Source organism: Urocampus carinirostris, chromosome 11, assembly GCF_059441175.1.
Source record: "Urocampus carinirostris isolate Australia breed hairy pipefish chromosome 11, RoL_Ucar_1.0, whole genome shotgun sequence".
NCBI classification, from domain to species: domain Eukaryota; kingdom Metazoa; phylum Chordata; class Actinopteri; order Syngnathiformes; family Syngnathidae; genus Urocampus; species Urocampus carinirostris.
The window spans coordinates 30,181,467-30,202,506 of NC_142359.1; the positions used below are offsets into that span (position 1 = coordinate 30,181,467).

Genomic DNA, 21,040 nt, shown 5'->3' on the forward strand with positions numbered 1-21,040 from the left:
GGTTGTAGGTCGCTGCCACGGAGGGACCCTCTCCAGCCTTCGCGCCAGACCAGTTTGCCCCCTTCAAAGTAAGTCGAAAATCTCTATCTGTTCAGCCGGGCTTGAGCACAGGTCAAGAAGAACTTATTATAACCCCACGCTTAAATGTGACAAATCATACCCCCACTCTAGCGATAGAATTGCCCCTCCGGTTGTTCCTGTTTCACACCCCAAGGCTTTTCAATCTACTCGAGCTGGCGAGTTATGATCGGCCGACAAACGCCAGCGTGCTTTGCTGTCTTTGTATTTATTTTGTTGACGTGCGGATTGAGATTTGTGTCGGGGCGGGGTTAAGCGAGCTCTGAGGGGCAGCTTGTAAGTCGCATGGGTCAATTTGGTCTCGCTCGTTGCGCTGCTCTTTGATTTCCAATCCAAACATCGCTTTTCCACTTGTGTTTTTTTAGGTTGAAATATGCTTACTCTGCGCTTTTAAGCAAGCTGAAAACACACAAGTGTTAAAGTCCATAGCGGTAAGTAAAAACATTTCAGATTTTTTTTTGTCATTGCATTTCTGCATGTTCAGATATCGATACCAGATACAGTGATACCGTGGCACTTGAATGACTGTGTTTTTCAGACAAATCAGTACTTGACCCAAAATTCAAGTAATTTTTGCTTTAGTATTTGAACGAAAAATCGTTATTACACAGCCAAAACCATGGCCAAGTGAGATTAGCGGCCATCTTGGTGAATATTGCCCTCTTGTTCCGAGAGTGATGGTCAGTTTGACAACACATGTTGAAAACTGATTCTATGTGTTGTAGTGCCTTATTTTTCGAAAAATAAAGAAATGAAATAAAAACCATCACCATATAGTAGGAAATGATTGCGAATTTTGAAGATGGTGTTCAAGTGTCTGCCGATAAACTGCTGCTCGAAGGTACAGTAAATTGTTCAAAATTGCCTTATATTTTTATCTTTATTAGTCAGCTTAAAAGGTTTGGGTACCTCGATCATTTTCATGATTTTCCTTTACATATACCGTATTTTCCGCACTATAAGGCGCACCCCCGAAAAAATAGTTTTTCGTCCTATATTTGACATACATAAGACGCACCGGATTATAAGGCGCTACAATGGGAACGTCGACAAAACAGTCAGATATTTCAGTCAAACTTATTACCCCCTTAACATTCCGAAAGCTTGCAAAGAAGCAGATACGTGTCGAGAACACGTGCGGATGCGGTGTCCGTACGATATCACTCAAATGCATCGTTCCAAATATTATTCGGAAGGTTAAAGTCTTGGGATTCAAGAAATGCCAACCATTCCTTAGTTTGTATATTCTTTTTCGCTCGCAACTTTACTGTGCATATGACAATAAACACTTGGAATTGAGTTTAATTTAAAAATAGACACTCCATTCCATCCTTTATCTGCACCGCTTATCACAGAAACATTGAGTTCAGTCTGAAACAAAATACAGGGAGAATAAATAGCCGGAGTAGCTCACCAAAGTCGTTGTGTTCAATAATAATGTGCAACCATGGTCCTCTTATATCTGTGAGTGTAGTAAATCCAGGAGAATAAAATATTTACAAATACAGTATAGTAAAAAATGCTTTCTATATGCCGTCAACCCAACGTGTGATTCACATTCATCTTTTTCGGCCAATTGCAGGCTTTGTTTTGCCGCTTTAGCCTATGCCAGCCTGTAAATGATAAAAAGGATCCACCCCCTTTACCTCCGAATAACTTTAGTGATCGATTCAAATGATGATTGACACATTGGTTAGCCAATGAAACGCCGGTATATAAATCCCTGATTACACCGCGGACTACTCGCGTTCGGGGCAAAATCTAGTCGGCGGCTGCTTAGATTAGTTGCCAGACTTTGCGACTTAATATTGATCCATAAATAAGGCACACTGTATTATTATAAGGCGCATGGTCAGCTTTTGAAAAAAATAAAGGCTTTTCGGTGCGCCTTGAAGTGCGGAAAATACGGTAATTGGTTGATTTTAGATTTCAGTTATTTTTATCCCCTATCAGACAAATACTGCAATGTTTATGAAGTAAATTGAAGCAGCAATAGTTGACTGGGAATAATGGATTGCAGCTGCATGGGTGCAGTTCATTGTAGGTGGTCATGCCAGTCCTCGCTCGCATTAATATGGAATTGGGGATAACGGCCTGCAGCCGCACCAGTGCAATTTTTTCGTTGGACAGAACGGTAAAAAAAGAGCCGCCAGGCCGAACAAAAATGTGCTCTGCTGGCCCTAGCTAGCAGCAATAGGTAATCGGGGATAAAGGATCACGGATTTTTTTTTCCAACCAACGATGCACGGAGGCAGCAAACCGTGAAGTAGCGAGGATCAGGTTTTTTTTTTTTTTTTTTTTACGTGACAATACACGATAATATAATATATAAGTATAACTGTATAATCCCGAAAGTGTCATCATGGATTTTAGAATATTCAATTATTGCCTATTAATTTAATCATCAATTAGTTGACTCATTTGCGCTCCTCCACTTGTCCTAAAATCCTCAATGTACACCCTTTTCCTTCCAGTTCTCAATTTGCCAAGCGCTCGGTTGAGTCTTCAAAGATGACCACTCTTTCGGCCGTCAGATTTGCACTGACTGGCCTGAAAATCATTGGCCCAAAAAAAAATCCCAATCGCTGCACTCTGTGATATAAGAAAATCTGCTGCAATCGAGTACAAGTCGAGCTTCTTCTGAGCTAGTCCGTTGGAAAGCACCCCGATTGATTTCTTGTCGTAGATCAGAGAGGGCTCTCGTCATTTCATTTCCAATCTTCAAACGTTTTCTCTCGGTTGGACCTTGGTGGATCTTTAGCTCGGTCACTCAGACCCGTGGAGGGTGCCAGAGATGATTCCCAATCTGCGGCCTCCATTGTCTGGCCCATTCGGGATTGATGCGGGAGGTGAGACTTGAAGGGGGGACTCACAGGGAAGGAAAGATCAGGCAAAGTACCACCCCCCCATTTTTATCTTTATCCACCATTAACCTCAGTGCCCCAGTGAGTGGCTCAGATCAGGACCACTGGTCAATCCCCCATTCACCGTCACATGGAATATTTTAAAGTTAAGCTCTCTCGCTTAAGAAAAAAAACTCCTACTCATCAAAGGTTTACTCGCCCTTTTTCCCTTCACACCGTCTGCTGTCTTTTGAATCATCTTTGAGAGAAGAACTTCTGCACTTTTCGTTTTTCGGGGGTTTTGGGGGTTCAGTAAAATTGACGGATGGATGATATGAAGATAGTAGGTGGTCTTGTTCATGAATGATTCTTGATATTTTCCTCTGAGAAATGGGTTTTTGCCTTGGGGTTGGCAATATGTTGATATGGGATGGGTTAAGGACTTTATCATAATCACAATCTCAAATGGCTGAAAGATCGTTACAATTTCCTTCTGGGTTATTAGACAGAAAATAAACCTCTTTCTACTGGAAGGTCATGTTTTTATGTTTTTGTTTTAATTTGGTGTTTTAATTTTGAATAAAAGTGCATTTTATTCTCATTTTTTAAAACTTTTTCATTTTTCTTTTCTTTTTCATTTCTCTCCATTTTCATGTATTTTCAATATTATTTTGAGTTTGATTTCCATTAAAACTTTTTCTTTGTATTGATGTTTACATTTTTTAAATGCTGTATTGTATTTTTCTTATTTCTGTATTTAAATGAGGGAAATTGTTCTTACAATTAGCAAACTTACCTTGTGTGTAGTAGGAACATTTTTACATTATTTTTTAGTATCTAAGTATTTTTTAGAAAATATTTAAACATCCAGAAACATACTTTAAAGGTACAGAGTGTATAGTTAAGCAGTGGTAGAAAAAAATGCTTTCATTTGAACTAAAACAATTATTTCAATAATAAAACACATGCACTTTTATATAAACATGCATTTTAAGGTTGAGACATTTGTATTTATTTTACATCACCTGAGCCTCATCCAGTCGGAGCCGACATGATTGTCTCCCATCTTGCTTCCACAGATACCCGAAAGTTTTGGCAAAAAAATGAAAAGAAAAACTGGTTTGTGGTCACTCTCAGTCTCCGTAGTTTGTATTCATTAATTTACTCTGTAGCACTCGTTTTGTGGTGCACTACAACATACAGCAACATCTAGTGGTCAAATATTACCTTTAACAAGGGGGGTTAAGAAAGGGATTATCGGGGAAAACAGAATACTGTCAGACATTTTAGTTCCATCAAACCATGTGCAACCCATCAATGTCAAGCGCATTAGGAATTGATTGCACGTATCCCAACGTCTGTTATTCTTGTCTAGTCGTGGCCGTATTTACACAGTTTTCTCTCTGACGTAGTTTGGTTGCATGAAGCGTTCTTCAAACAAGCACAGGTCTCATCTTTGGCATGTTATTTTTTCCACGCACGTTAATTGGAGAAGTTCGGAGCTCGGAAGCCCGGATTATTGTGAAACTCAAGCCGAGACAGGCATGACATCAGAGCAGCCTGACATTGGTTTGAACTCGCCGTTTCAGGTGGGACGAATTACGAGCGGCTTGGCCGACGGTGTCCAATGAATCGGTCGCACGCAGTCGCACATTCTTTTCCCAAGGTCTAAATGCTGATTGTCCTGACAGATTGAACTGCTGTGTTATCACTAAACTGTCACGCCGCCTCATTTTATGTAGTGAGCCCTTCACAGTTCAGCGTTTCGGCGGGACGGCGCTGTGACCTCGACTATTTTTACCTGATGATGAGCCCCAGTTACTTCGGATTCTTTGCACCCGTATCTGGAAAGCATCCGTTGTTGAAAGATACTGTCAACCCTTGCTATAACGCAGTTCACATTTCACAGCTTCGCTACTGTACTGATTTGCATTGTGTACTGCACTCTGATTGGTCATACCATATGTGTTAAACCTTATGACAATCTGAAGAGATGCTCATGTCAAAAATGAGGGTCAAACGATGACTTACTGTTTTATATATGTCCACTAGCTGTCGCCAAAGCTAACACCACTCCTAAATCTGTATTTTCTGACTATCATTAATCAACCAGAGAACATTAAGGAAACCCATCCCCTTATTTTAGTTAATCTTAGCCACAGACGCAATGTTTAAGGCAATACTGACAATAAACAATTTAAAAAAAGCACCTGATTGTCTTTGCAGAAGTTAAAAGAAGCAATAACTCCTTTTTGTCATAGATATGAAAATATGGAGAGGCCGGAGGAATCCCACGCAAGCACGGGGAGAACATGTAAACTCCGCACAGGAAGGCCCAATCTCATGTTCTCAGAACTGTGTCGCACACGCGCTGAGATGCCTTAGCAAAGAAAATTCTTAAACTTTTGGGAAAAAAACAAAACAAAACTCAAATGCAGCACCCCACCTTTAACAACAAACAACAGCCTGGATATGGAAAGGGGTCCACCACTCACTGAAGTGTTTACTCTTAATTGTTTACTTACGAAATCAATTTTTAGTCGGATCTAATAACGTAAACCTGAAACAGCCGAGTGTCTTTTTCACTTAAAATTTGAGTCACTAAAGCAGTGATTCACTGAGTCATTTGCGAGCCAGAAATATCAGCACAAACTGACAACAGAAACACTTGCACTCACTCTATCACTCAATGAGATTTTACACTCACTAAGTAATTCGTAACTAAATGGCCCACCCCGTTCACCAATAATGACAAAATTGTCATGGCTGAGCTAAAATCGACTGGGAAAAGTATGGTCCACTGATCTGTTAACCGCCTGGTTTGTGGGGCCACGCAAATCTGGACAGTTTTCTTCACTGCTGACGGTTCCTGGCCTAAGTTTGGGTCATTGCCAAGTTGGCAACAGTCTATTCTTTGATGTGTCAGCCCGGTTCTTACTCTGTCTTCCTCTCCTCCTGCCCCCTTGGATTGTGCCATGGAGAATGATCTTGGGCAGTCTTCATAATCTTGTAACGTGACTATACCACTGCAATTTTCATCTGCACACGGTTGACAGCAGTTCCTTGTTAGGGTCCTGTGTGCCCTCAGATACCATGAGCACTGTTTCGTTTGTCGCATGGGCTATGTAGCTGATGCCTAGAAGTTTCCTGTAGCGTTGCATCTCCATGCCCTGGAGTTTTATTTCCAGCTTAGTTGTGCGAGTGTATGTATTGAAAGCGAATATGGAAGTAACTAGTGCTAACCATTTCTTGCATTAGTCTGATATTTGAGTTTATGGCTATGTTTTTGTATCTTCATATGGGTTAAGTCTGGCAAATGCGTGCGAAACGTGCGGCTCTCGAGGACCTGTGTGCGTGCCCAGGTCTGCCATACTGAGTTGATACTTTGCCCAGACGATTGACCAAATCAGTTCTTACCCTTCTCCTGCCAGTGCGGGAATATTAAAGCAAAATGGAGCTTTGTGATGTTATGTCCCCCAATGCTGACTGTACCTTCAAATTGGTCTGGGGCTTCAGTCATAATCAAATATATGCAGTGCAATGTACAAAACACGTAATACAGTTTCATTCTCTTTCTCCAACAATGCACTAACATAAACTCATTTTTTCACTCTTTCACAGTAACTCATGCACAGTAGAATGTTTTATTGTGGTCCACTGGAAGTGTGATCCGAACCACGTGGTTGGAGCTGATCTGAAGAGCTTTTGACTCCCTAGGCATGGATCCAAATCCTTTGTTCGTAACCGTTGTTGATTCGCAGCCTGAAATGGGATAAGCAAGATGCCAGACTGGAACTACTACTTGTTTGAAAACAGAACCATCATGTGTGTGTGTGTGTGTGTGTGTGTGTGTGTGTGTGTTCTTGCGTGTTTACTTGTGTGTAGTTAGATTTGGTTCACGGAGCTGACAGACGGGAACGTGAACGAGTGTATGTTGACAAACTCCACTGCACTCTGAACGGGGTTTGTGATTACACCTCATCATGCTTGCTGTGCTGGCCCTGTCCATGCAAAGACCCCAGCCTATTGCCTCCCCCCATTCGCTTCCCTCCACTTCTCCATTTTTCACTGTTAGAGCCTCTCGGGCAATCATGTGGTCACACTACCTGACTCCTCGCTACTCAAGAGTGCAGTTGACAAAAACAGCCCGAGGCCCATCATGTGGAAAAGATTCAGTCGGGAGGACTGCATATATTCGACCCCTCCTACTCCCCCATCCCCATGTGTGGCATTCCCGAAGAGGGGCCCAAAAATCCTCACGGCTTTCCGACAACAGACGGAATTCAGTTTTTGTCAGTCCTGGAGTTCTTCTCTGTCATGTAACACAAAAGCGTGGAGGTCAGTGAGAACGCTCCACTGTCAGTCGACTCGCGCTGTCGAGCCGCTCACCTGTATTTATTGGACCAAACAGGCTTTGTGCTACTGGTTGGGGGGGGGGGGGGGGGGGGGGGGGGTCTAATTCCCCCTACTCACCCTTCCTTTCACTTTCACTGAATTGCACTTCTACAGTTTTACAGCGCGTTGGGCCCACTCTTGGGGTCAGAAACATAACTGGAAAACTTTTTTTTCAATCAAGACATGGAGGATTTTGGAAAATATGTATTCGGGACCAAAAGAAATTAACAGTCATTACCCAAAAACTAGGGCAATTTTCTTCGACATAATGTGATGACAAAATCCTTGTTGATTACTTAAATATTTTTCCCCACAGAGTTGAATTTTATTTCATTTTATTTTGATTTATTATTATTAAATTATTCTAATTGAGTTGCAATGATAAAAGTAATATTTAACAAAAAATAAAATAAATATGATCATCTCTTCCCTCCATGTGGTTTATTTATGTACTCATTCATTCATGCATGCATGCATTCATTTATTTTTAACATGTCCTTCATTTTAACAAAGATCATCTTTGTAATTTATACTTTCATGCTATCATAATCTATACTGTATTTGATTGGGGTGAAATAAACAACATTTGAAATCCAATTGAGTTAAAACTTTAATATTAAAAAAAAGGATGTGAAAAAAAAACTTCATGAAGCTTTATTTTTCTATCACTGTGGCATTTTGTCTGTGTCTTGTGAAGCTTTAACAGCTCATAAAACAGAAACGTACTACACAAAGAACCTTATTTTATATTCAATAATACACATTTAAATAAAAAACAAGTAGAAAAAAAGGGTACCATCTGTGTCCATTCAGCCCCCAAGCAGAGTTTGTCTTATTTTGGAATCTCCTCTCCATCTGCGTGCTTTTATTTTGCGACCTCATTGCTTCAGTTCTTCATCTCATCTCCCCACCTGGCTGAGCACACACGTGACTCTTTTCTCAACGGCTGATTGAAAATCGTGTCGTCGGGTTGCAAACGCTCACTCAAGCATTGTATTGCAGATAAAGTAAATAAAAGGGGCCTTGCCGTGTTGGGGTAGGCTCCATAACGCATCCCGTGATGTTGTACCGCAGCCAGGGAATTTCTCAAGCTATTTTCTTAGTCTCTCAGTCAAAAAGTCTCACTCCCGTTCAAGGTCAAGTGGGAAGCCGTGTGTACTCTGGAAAAGCTGCGGCCATCTGTTAAAAGCTGTGTTAGGCGCGTTACTGGAAAAACAATAATTAGTTGTAATTAGGTGTTATTTCATTTAGAAGTAATATATTGATTGATTGACGTTTTCATTTTTTTTCACTGATCGTCATATACAAGGTTGATACATTTAAGATCAACAGCTTTGATAAACAATTGACAAAACAGAAGGGAAAAAAAGGACAAAAAAAAGGTTATCATGGTCCCGCCCCCTTGACAATCAAAACACCTTTATAATATTATATATGTAATATATATATATATATCTCATCTCATTAGCTGCACCGCTTATCCTGGGTAGGGTCGCGGAGATGCTGGAGCCCATCCCAGCAATCATCGGGCAGTGGGCAGGGGACACCCTGAACTGGTTGCCAGCCAATTCGCAGGGCACACAGGGACAGACAACTCGCTCGCTCATTCACACCTAGGGACAATTTGGACCGGCCAATCCAACTGAAATGCATGTCTTTGGAATGTGAGAGGAAACCGGAGTGCCTAGAGGAAACCCACGCAACCACGGGGAGAACGTACAAACCCCGCACAGTAAGTCCGGTAGCTGGATTTGAACCCACACAGGAGGTTCCCAGGACCTTAGAACTGTGCCGCACATGCGCTAACCACTGCGCCGCCGTGCTGCCCTATAAATTATATATATATATATATATATATATATATATATATATATATATATATATTATAGAGATCTATATTAAATGGATATTTTTTTCTTTTCATCGACTCTTTTAACCTGTTTGTCTTGGCACCCCCCAACACCCCCTTATTTTTCATTGTCTCAATTTAGTGTTTAATTAGTTTATAACAGAAGAGCCAAAGGTCCTTCTTGATCCAATGAAACTAGTCTAGATGATCTGTCAGTCAGTAGTTCCCATTTTAATGTTTACTTTCAATTACCTTCCCTGAGTTGTGACACTAAAAAGTAGTTCTAGTTACAAACTACCACAAATACTCTCATTTAGCCGTCCCCCTAAAACTGCTTTAACATAGCTTGCTACTAGAATAAATATTAAAAAATCGTTTAGACCAACCTGTGAAACCAGTCAAGCCTTTTCATATTTCTTGGTTTGTGCAATCTTGATACCTTGCAAACCAACACTTACAGTGCCTAGCAAAATTCTTCCAACATTCTATATTATATTACAAACAAAAAAACTGAAAAGTTAATGTTACAAAAATATTGCCCCCCATCTTCCTTCAGCTCAGCCAACTGACTCCAGAAGTTCCCTGAAAACTTCCGAATGATCCAATCTTAACCTAAGTGGCTAATTTACAAAAATGACACATCTCCTGGAGCACTGGGCGAGAAATAGTATCAAAATGAAGAGAGGACAAAACCACTGCGAACCTACCAAGACCTCGCCATCTCGGTAAATTTCCGGCCAAACTAGAAAAAAAAACAATCAGAGAAGCAACCAAGAGGTGCATGATCACACTAGATGACCTGCAATACATACACAGCTGAGGTGGGCAGTTTGTGCATAAGACAACTAGTAGTCATACTCTGCATAAATCTGCAAAAATTATGGAAGTGTGGAAAAAAGAAATCCCTTCCTTAAGTAATATCAATCAGAGGCCTTTTTGGCATTTGCAAGAAACCTCATGGGAGACACAAATAACATGTGGAAAAAGGTACTGTGGTCAGATGAGATAAAAATCTAACTTTTTGTCTGAATGCAAAGCGCTATGTTTGCCGTAAGAGTAACACTGCACATCAGCCTGAAAACGCAATCCACACTGTCAAACATGGTGGTGGCAGCAGCTTGCTCTGGGGTTGCTTTGCTTCAGCAGCAAGTGGGAAGATTGTTAGAGTTGATGGGAAGAGCCATGGACTCAAATACAGGGCAATCCTGGCAGAAAATCTTTTGGAGTGTGCAAGATACCTGAGAATGGGACACTGGAGAGATACGTCTTGCCCATCACTGCAGGTTTTCTTTTTCATTTCTATTCGTCAGTGTAGCATAAAAGTGGTAAAAGTACGAAAAGGCCTGCTTCTTGTAAAGTCCAAACACCAAGCCAAAACCCAAATCAGATGAAAAGAAGAAGAGTTTATTTGAGACCGTCTAAGAAATGCATATACTTGCATGCAAATCATGTGTTATTCTCTGCCGCCAACAAGCTGTTTTGTAAGGAAGAAATGGGCAACAAGTTATCTTTCAAGATGTGCAAAATGTATAGAGATACCCAAAAGACACGCGGCTGTGTTTGCAGCAAAAGAAGGTTTTACAAAGTATTAACTCAAAGGGGGGCAATATTTTTGCAACGCCTGCTTTTCAATTTTGTATTTGTTGGCACCATGTAGAATTCTTAATTATTTGATTTCTTTCACAAATGTTGTTGATTTTTAGAACATTTTTAAGTTTTTCTTTCAAGTTTGAAGCCCGAAACATGGCAATACGTCAATAAGTTCTTTGGAGGCCAATACTTTTGCAAAGCACTGTATCCAAATAACTCCATATCTTTATTGTTTTTTGTGATTCAAACCAATTTAAGATCTCCTCCATTTCCGGATACTGTTCATGTTTTGATCCGCTAATGTACAGTTGGTGGAATTCCCAGTAATGTATCCCTTTTTACAATGTGTGACATTGTTTTTATCTAAACCCAGCTTTCTTGCTGCCTCGAGGTAGCTTGTTTCATCAGCCACATATATCACTTTTAGCATTAGGTCAGCAGTATAAGACAGAGGTTGTCCTTTTTCTCCAGGCATGGTGTATTGCAAAAAAAAAATAAAAAATTAAATCATCAAAATTCAGCACACTTTTACCGTAACTGCTATTGTGCGTGTTCACCATTGCCCCATTGGTTTCCTGGTGATTTGTTGGTCCTCTATAAGCTACACCTGCCAACTGCCTACAATTCGCTACTGGTGACAGAAAACCAAAATATCCGCATACCCTCTGATTTCAGTTATTTAATCCTATATGCTTTGGCTTATATGCAAGTATACACTGTAGCAAGAACATCTCAATGAGGAGAGACTCTGCGTGCTTGTACACTGTGCTGGAGCTAGCACCACTGTAAATGTTTCAGTTGGTAAACATGAACGCCCCTATCCAACAGAGACAATGGATTGGGGTTTTATGTGATAATGATGCAGAAGTATTCAGGAGTCAGAGGACTGTCACAATACTACACTCTTGAGTTCTGCTCACCTCTCTTTTTGAACAGTACCTTTTATGGTCAGTCACTTCCAGGTGCTAATTTCTTCCTCACAGTTCTTTGCACTTGTCTTGATTTGTCTCTTCCCTTTATTAGCTTTTTCTTCCCATTGGTTCCTTGCTAGCTGGTTGTCTTTCATTTCACGTCCCAAGTAATGTCGTCTCAGCCTCTCAGACACTGCGATTCATGATCTGCATTCAATAGCACTACAATAATGCTTTAACTCACTGTGTAGATATGGCAGGAGAGTTACAAAATGTTGTTTATAAAACATTAGTCCTTGTGACAGAGAAAAGAGACTCTTCTAGCTGAACACATTTCTTTGCAACGCGTTAGTCCCAATACTGTTTAAAAGTCTATTAACGCTTGTTTCTTTTACAAAGTTATTTCAATTTCAAAGCGTCGAGTCAGCGTAACGACTTCGAGATCCTTCCCTCGGACTGAGCAGTAGGTCTAAAGAAACCAGGCCACTGATATCGTCAGCCGGTATTATGTAAAGCCCGGCCGGGTCCGGTTCAGTTAAGTGGTCCAGGTGACACGCTAATACATTCGCTTTGTATTCGCTGATAAATACTCAAGTGCTACTTTCCCACTCGGCTGCTTCCCAATGTGTTTGGACAGCCTTTTTTATTGTGACCAGGGGGTCATTTAAAACTCTCCCCCCTTTGCCTTTTGTCCGATATTTTTTGCGGTGCTGATAGTTTTTTTTTATTTAGTGAATAGTCAGCGGATGACAAAGAAGAGGAGAATGTTTTACATTATGAAAATGATGACACGGGTTATAATCTCACGCATATTCATCGCAGACTTTTGTGGTACTTTGTTCTCGGCCTCAATGGAAGGCGCCTATGAATCCTATCTTTTTTTTTTAAAGGAATAATGGTGTTTACGATTTTTTCATTCAGGATTACAAAAGAAACTGGAGTTATGAGTTAAAGCCTTTACAGTCACAAAACACATTGATTTGCAAAAGTTGTAGGACATGGTTTTGAATTAGTTCTGAAATGAAACTGCGGCGATGCTCACAAATGGATGACAATCAGTTCTACTGTGATTATTTTGAAAACTACATATATTTTATGGCATTATTTCAAATTTAATTTACACTCCAAACAGTCCTGATTCAATTTAAAAACACATGTATTTTTTATGCAACTATTCTAATTTTAGTCTTAATTTACACACAACAGTCATACAACAAAAAACCTAAAAAATATATATATTTTTATTACCTAATTATAATTTTAATTGACATGCCAAATGGTCCTACAGATTTTTTTAAATATTTCCCATTATTTTAAATTGTGTTTTACAGGACAAAAATCCTGCAGAAATTTCCTAAACATATTTTCTTGTTATTATTTTAATTTTAATTTTAGATTTTATTGATATGCCAAACAGTTCTATAGAATTTTTTCTAAAAGTTATTTTAATTCTAATTTACATGACAAACAGTCCCACGGCAAATTTATTTTTATATACATTTATTTCTTTAATACATACCAAGCAGTCCCACATAAATTTAAAAAATATATTTTAAAGTAATTATTTAATTTCCATACCTAACATTGCTACAGTATTCTAAAATATAGATTTTTCTTATTTTTTTTACAGCAATTTAAAGACCGGGGGAGTGGTGTGACTGCGCAGACCTACATCCAATCTCACCACACCTTTTATATGTGTTTCAGTGCCGTGAAGAAGTATTTTTCCCCTTCATGAAGTCTGTTTTTTTTGCATATTTATCACTCAAAATGGTTTAAAATCATCAAACTAGTTTCAATATTACACAGACAACCCAAGGGTATGCTAATTGCAGTTTTGAAATGTTGATTCCATTCATTAAGGCACAAAAAAATCTATACCTATTTTGCCCAATGTAAAATATTACAGGTTAAGGTCAGTGTTTATCACTTCTCTATAAGAGAGACACTGGCCAAAAATGGCATCCATGCAAGAGTTCCTGGGTGAAAAACACTGATGTCACAAAAGAACAAAGAGAGTCAAGAGAGTCATCTCACATTTGCCAAACAGCATCTTGATTATCCTCAATACTTTTGGAGAAACATTCCGTGGACTGATGAGTCAAAATTCAAACTTTTTGAAAGGTGTTCAGCCCATTAAATTTGGCATAAATATTGCACACCATTTAACAAAAATAATATGGTGCCAACATTAAAGCATAGTAGTGGCAGTGTGTTGATCTGGGGCTGCTTTGCTGCCTCTGGACGAGGACAACTTGCTGTGGTTGACGGGATAATAAATTCAGTTGTTTACCAGAATATCATGAAGGAGAATGTCTGGCCATCAGCTCGTGCCCTGAAACTCAAGCGCAGTTGGATCATGCAGCTGGACAACATTTAAAAACCAGCAAGTCCACCTCTGAATGGCTAAAAAAAAAAAAAGATTGCTCTGGAGTAGCCAATTCAGATTTTAGTAGTAAAGATTTAAATCCAAATGATATGCTGAGGTGTGACCTTAAATGGGGAGTTCATGTTAGAAAACCCTCCAATACGGCACATTTTGCAAAGAAGAGTGGGTCAAAATTCCTCCACAGCATTGTGAAAGACACATTACCAATTATTATGAATGTTTGATTTCTGTTCTTCCTGCCAAAGGCGGCCTAACTCGCTATTAGGTTCAGTCAAGGTTCAGGGGGGCAAATACCTTTTCACATAGGAGCAGATTGTCAGGCGGGACGGAAGGAAAACTGAGATCACTCGCACTCGTTTCTTGGTTTTTATTGGAAGGAAGGAATGACAAGGCGTGATTCTTCGATCCGTTGTTTGACGGATTGACGAGGCTTGACAGCCTTGGCGGGAATGGTCATGGACAGGCGTTATCGTCGTGTTGTTGGTCAGGGCTGGAGAAGAAGGACGTCGTCGTGTTCGGAGGAGTGATCAGGAGTCAAATGGGCAGGGCAGGTCGTAGGCAAATTTGGAAATGGGTAGGCAATGGAGATCAAGCAGAAGAAAACAGGAGGCAGGCAAAGAGTCGGAAGTACGGGCTTTCTGGGCAGATGGCAACAGGTAGCATAGTACAATCAGACAGCTTGTTTCCGGAAACTGAGGATTTAAATGGACAGGGTGCGCCAATCAGCTGTCCTGGCTGTTGGCGCCAAATCCTGAGCACAGGTGTTCCAGATCCGGGTGATTGTGACACAGATAGGTTTTCATTTTTTTGTGCTTTAATAAATCGAATCAGAATTAAAAAAAAATAATTTTCTGTTTTCTTGGATTGTCTCTGTGTGATAATAAAATATGTTTTATTATCTGACACTTTTGTGAGTAATACATATGCAAAAAAACGACTGAAATCAGGAAGAAAATACTTTGGCACAGTATGAAACAACTTATGAATAAATTATAAAAAATATGCAATAAATCACGATAAAATATTTTAATCACTTTAATCACCAGCCTTAATGCTTTCCAGGCATATACTTGTCTCCAACGTGTTCTTGTTTAGCACAACACAGCAGTGTGCCACTGTTTAGGTAATTACTAGCACTAAGCAGGGATTAGTGTTTTGGATGTTGACAGCAAATTGGCTCTCTGAGTTTATGTTCAACCCACCTTCGTGCGGATTATGCACGTTCTCAACCAGACAAGAGCACGGCCCCTTTTCCGCGTATTTACACCGACTTCATAATGTCAACAGATGCAAATGTGCGCCGAGGACATTTCAAAAGAATCCGACGCGTTTGTATTGCTCTGTTTGGCTCCGCCCCTCTCTCCGAACTGTTTTCTCTTTTAAAGTCTTGACAGCGATTGGGATTAGTGCCATAGCTGCTAACGATCATTAGCGTGTTTTTGCCATTGTGTTGTGAGCTGCCCCCCCACCCTAGCACGTCTCCTGTATTTTTTTCCTCAGGAAGGAGAAAAACAAACGCAGCGACCCCCGGTGAACCCTCCTGACGCACAGTCAGTTAAATGGTTTGTAAGACGTTTAATTAGCGCGCGGCTTTTCTCGTTATTCATCTCATCATTAGATGTATGATATTAAATGAGTCTGCTCCCACGGGCCTTTTGCGTGTTTCACAGATCAATAGTTTTAGATGAAGTTTGAAGGCACCCACACCTCTACAAAGAAAAGATACAGTTTATGTTTTCACTCATGGCTTACAGTTTTATTTTGAAAGAGTGCAAGAAAATATGGAAGTGAAAGACCTAGAGTCATTTGGTGCTAAATTCATACAGTAGTTTAGTAGACATTTAAAGTAAAGAAATAAGATATCAATGGATTATGAACTTGCAAGGAAAACAGGGGCGAGCGCAAACCTCAAAATAAGAAATTTCAACCTGTTCGAAAAGCACCCCATGAGCACTTTCTCTTGATTAAATCTCCTAGGTTAAAAAAGTGGATCCGCCCTAAAGTATGGGGAAAAACAAAGATTAACAACATTATTGGCTGATAATCACAACGGTGAAATAGACAAAATAACAAACTGTCATTCTATCCAATATCCTTTGTAGTTTTCTAATTTTAAAAACAGAATGAACTCCTCATTAGACGTGGACAATACTTTTCGGATTGAGCGGATTCAAGTAAATAATGTGTTGTATCGATCTAATATGCAGATACCTTTTGTTTGAAAATATCGTGATCATTGTAAAATTCACCTCACGCTTGTGTTACTTCATTATAATTATGAAAAACATGCCACCAAGATTTTTGGCAATAAAAATGTTTTTTCTCTTATTAAATGGTCAGTGTGTATTATTCAAACACCGCTTAAACAACTCTTAAACAAATATATTCTTAAATATATATTTTTAATGAATCTATTATAAACATGCATTTTTATAATACTCATTGTTTTTTTTTTTTACAAACACCTAGAGGGAGCTGACATATTCACCCAAAATCCTCATGAGAGGCTGGGGGATATATATTATATAGAAACAATTAGGCACAGTTTGGTTGCTTTAATTCTACATAGTTTGGATTTTTTTCCCTTATGCTTTTTAGCACTCGTATTCAGTTACACTACACGATACAGTGACGTCTAGTGGTGATATATTTCACTGTGTCCGTTTAAATAAAGGACTTAATTCGCGGTACTCACCAAATTCAACCAAAGCTTTCCTCCATTGCTGCATCTGCATGTTTTTACAAATGTTACTTGTATGCGGCTGGGCAAAAGCTTAAACTTACAATATATATGAATGCATACACTTGTGACGTCCACTATACTGTATATAAATGGATACAATCTGACATTTTTGGAGTAGGGGCAGAAAATAAAATGGAAATCTCAACCGACACAATGTAGATGAGGCTTTTTTTAGTGATTGAGAAATCGTTACTGTCTTGGAGTTCCTGAACAATTTTACTCGTTACCCAAGTTTTATGTTGATGTTGACTACTTGTGTATTTTTACCTATTGCAACACCTATTGCAGCCTGATAATCCTGAAAGGGGGTTTACCTCTTGTGTGGCCCTTTCCCAAGATTTTTTGTTTTCCTCATGCTGAGGTTTTTGAGTTTTACCATGCCCATATGCAGGTTTCAGGCGAGGATATGTTGTATTTGTGGCCTGTGAAATCCTTTGACACTTTTTTGATTAAAGACTATGTAAAAAAATGTGACTAGATAGATAGATAGATAGATACTTTATTCATCCCCTAAGGGAAATTCACATTTCCAGCAGCATCCCTGAGCTGAGAACAGTACAATAATAAAGCCAAAAGAATACAATATACAAATACCCAGTGTGACGTGCAAATGCCCACTGTAGCGTGTTTATATAGAGTAACTAAATAGTGCTACACAGAATACATATTGCAGTAAGATTCGGTAATATCCAATGTAGGTGGTGTGGTTTAATGTGGGCCTTTACTCTGCCGGGTGGAGTTAAAGAGCCTCATGGCATGAGGAAGAAAAGATCTCTTCAGTCTGTCCGTAGTACAAGACAGTGACAGCAGTCTGTCGCTGAAACTGCTCTTCTGTCTGGAGATAATGCTGTGTAGTGGATGCGATGGATTGTCCATGATTGACCTCAGCTTTTTCAGTGCTCGTCTCTCAGCTACTGTTGTTAGGCTGTCCAGCTCTTTGCCCACAACAGAGCTCGCTTTCCTAGCCAGTTTATTGAGACGAGAGGCATCCTTCTTCTTGACGCTGCCTCCCCAACACGCTGCCGCATAGAAGAGGGCGCTTGCCACTACTGTCTCATAGAATATTTTCAGGAGCTTTTTGCAGATGTTGAAGGAGGCCAGCCTTCTGAGGAAGTAAAGTCGGCTTTGCCCTTTCCTACATAGAGCTTCTGTGTTGGCAGTCCAGTCCAGTTTGTTGTCCAGCTGCACACCCAGGTATTAAAGGAGTTTGCATGTATCATTCACCTCTGTACTACGTGTCCCTATGTGCTGTGCAGCATAGAAATATCCTAGTAGAGGGAAACTGCGCTTGTGCGCAAGCAATTGGATTACTCCAATATGTACATGCAAGAGGGATCGGAAAATGAAAGGACCAACCCAACTACTACGATCGGAATTTTCCCAGTAGGACCTTAATCGGATCATTGTGCGTGCTTACATGGTTTTACATAATCGGAATACTGACAATGATTTGTTCCCAATCGGATTATCGGCTGGGTTTACCCATATTTTGGGCTTTGTGGCTGATAAGTCTTTAGTTTAGTAGACACTTAAAATAAGGAAAGATATCAATGGATTTTGACCTTGCAAGGAGAACAGGAGAGGACCTCAATATCTGATAAGAAATTCCAACAAGTTCCAAAAGCCCTTGCCTGAGCCCTTTCTTTTTATTAAATCTCCTAGGTTACAAAAAGTAGATTCGCAACATTATAAGCCAATAGTGATGATGAAAACAGTGCATAGTAGTCAAAATAAATAGCTGGCATCTCCTTTGCAGGTGTCCAAAATAAAAAAAAATAACTTCTCAGTGGCTTAAAATGCTTTGTTTGAAGGCATGGTGGAGATTGCTAGCTCCCCCTCCTACTTCCGATGTGAATACGGTTGAGTGGTGATCGGGGGCTATGGCCGCCACCACCAGCCGGAGTTAATTGTCCATTATCAGCCATTATGTGAGCTCTCTGCTCGGCTCTCGTCTTTTTTATTCCGCTTAGTGATTTCCGCCATCACAGTCTGCCACGTTTTTTGTTTCTTCAGTAACAATACAACAACAAAAAGGATATTTCAATGAATGATTTATAAAAAAGCCATTCGTTAAAACATGTATTGCCATCGACAGGTATATAGTTAAAGAGTTATGTAAGTTACTCCAGCAACTCTTGGATTCCTCATTAATCTTGAGAGGGATCCTGGAAAAATTTAATTGATGGAACAGTTTTCCAATTTGCTTCACCGGGAAAACCATTTGGCATGTTTCATGTATGCCCAGCACGCTGCTGGTCCGCACACTTGTAAACTGCCTAGTACTATTAACGGGAGTTCACTTATTCTAATTGACAATTTAAAATAAATATACATGTACATGGGCAGCACGGCGGCGCAGTGGTTAGCGCGTGTGCGGCACCGTTCTAAGGTCTTGGGAACCTCCTGTGTGGGTTCAAATCCAGCTACCGGACTTACTGTGTGGAGTTTGTATGTTCTCCCTGTGCTTGCGTGGGTTTCCTCCGGGCACTCCTTTTCCTCCCACATTCCAAAGACATGCATTTCAGGTGGATTGGCCGGTCCAAATTGTCCCTAGGTGTAAATGAGCGAGCGAGTTGTCTGTCCCTGTGTGCCCTGCGATTGGCTGGCAACCAGTTCAGGGTGTCCCCTGCCCACTGCCCAAAATTGCTGGGATGGGCTCCAGCACCTCCGCGACCCTACTGAGGATAAGCGGTGCAGCTAATGAGCTGATGAGATGGGATGATACATGTGCATTAGCTACAAATTACCTTTTTTTTTTAAAGCCAAAATGTCTGTTGATGTGACACCTTGACTGTAATCTGAATGTAAAGCTGTGCCCTTTGTATACTGGACCGAACATAATGCACGATTGGTGTTGTTTTGGCAATACCCTTCAGTGATCTTAGGAATGCTACAGAAGAATTAGCTTTTGAAAAACTTATCACAAGCCATATGTACTCATTAACTGAGCCAAATACAGCCAGTGAGCCATAGGGAGCCATAGGCTCCAGACCTCTGATCTAGAGGAATCAATCAATATTAAAGTTTTTTTAAGTCATAACATTGTCAAAGAAAGGCGGCACGGCAGCTGAGTTGATGGCGCGTCCGCAGTACAGTTCTGAGGTCATGGGATCAAATCCAGCTACCAGCCTTCCTGTGCGGAGTTAGCATCTTCGCCCCGTGTTTGCGTGGGTTTCCTCTAGGCACTGCTGTTTCCTTCCAAATTTCAAAAACATGCATTTTAGGTTAATTGACCGGTCCAAATTGTCTCAAGGTTTGAATGAGTGAGTGAGTTGCATGTCTCTGTGTGCCCTGCAACTGTCTGGCAACCAGTTCAGGGTGTCCCTTGCCCACTGCTCGAAGACAGCTGGGATGGGCTCGAGCACCCCACGGCCCTATTAAGAATAAGCGTTGAAAATACTGGATGGATGGATGGATTGTTTAAGAAACACTTTCTGACTGAAAATGGTTGTCCTAAATGCTCCTAGGATTTATCCATTCCCAAATCCCATGATTTTCAATGTTTGCCAGCTCTTTATATTTCTATCAATCACTCGACTGACCAGTTAAGTGATCAATCAATCTATCAATCAACCTACCCACCTGAAACCTACCTACTTAGCCAACCCACCCACTTCAAAAATCTTCCTATATTTTTTTCCAAGCCTTTCGCAAGATATTGATTTAGATTATTTGGGTGTCCTTAACAGCAAGATGGCGAACATTCATCTCAGCTCCCTCTATTTGAGCTTCATGATATCTAAAATAAATACAAACCTCTGGACCGACGAGCCTTTGAAAAATGCAAGTTTATATGATAGTTAATGTATTTCATCTTCTTACTTATATCCATATATATTTTTTTCTTTTGATGAATGATGTTTGTTTACGACTAGGAGGTGCAAAATAATACACACGATCCATCCATCCATCCATTATCTGCACCGCTTAACCTCAGTAGGGTTGCAGGGGTGCTGGAGTCCATCCCAGCTGTCTTTGGACAGTGGGCAGGGACAACCTGCCCACTGTCCGCCAGCCAGTCGCAGGGCACACAGAGACAGACAACTCACTCATTCACACCATTTTGACCGGCCAGTTAACCTGACACGCATGTTTTTGGAATGTGGGAGGAAAGCGGAGTGGCCGGAGGAAATCCCGCAAGCACGGGGAGAACATGCAAACTCCCCACATGAAGGTTCGATGTCATGAACTCAGAACTGTGTCGTACACGCGCTAACCACTGCGACGCCGTGCTGCCCCAAT

General features: G+C 40.4%; 1 protein-coding gene across 6 annotated transcripts in view; it reads left to right on the forward strand.

The window, feature by feature from the left end:
• foxp2 (forkhead box P2) overlaps positions 1 to 21,040 on the forward strand; it is a 191,744-nt gene that overhangs the window by 21,982 nt on the left and 148,722 nt on the right. For 4 of the 6 annotated variants that reach the window (XM_088348554.1, XM_088348552.1, XM_088348556.1 and 1 more), the window contains exons 2-3: positions 9 to 68; positions 444 to 509. Coding sequence is in view for 1 of the 6 variants with exons in the window: in XM_088348549.1 (XP_088204675.1) it covers positions 9 to 68 (60 nt within the window). In the remaining 5 variants the exon portion in view is untranslated. The remainder of the gene's footprint in view (positions 1 to 8; positions 69 to 443; positions 510 to 21,040) is intronic. The other 2 variants (XM_088348549.1, XM_088348553.1) reach the window with 1 other exon arrangement.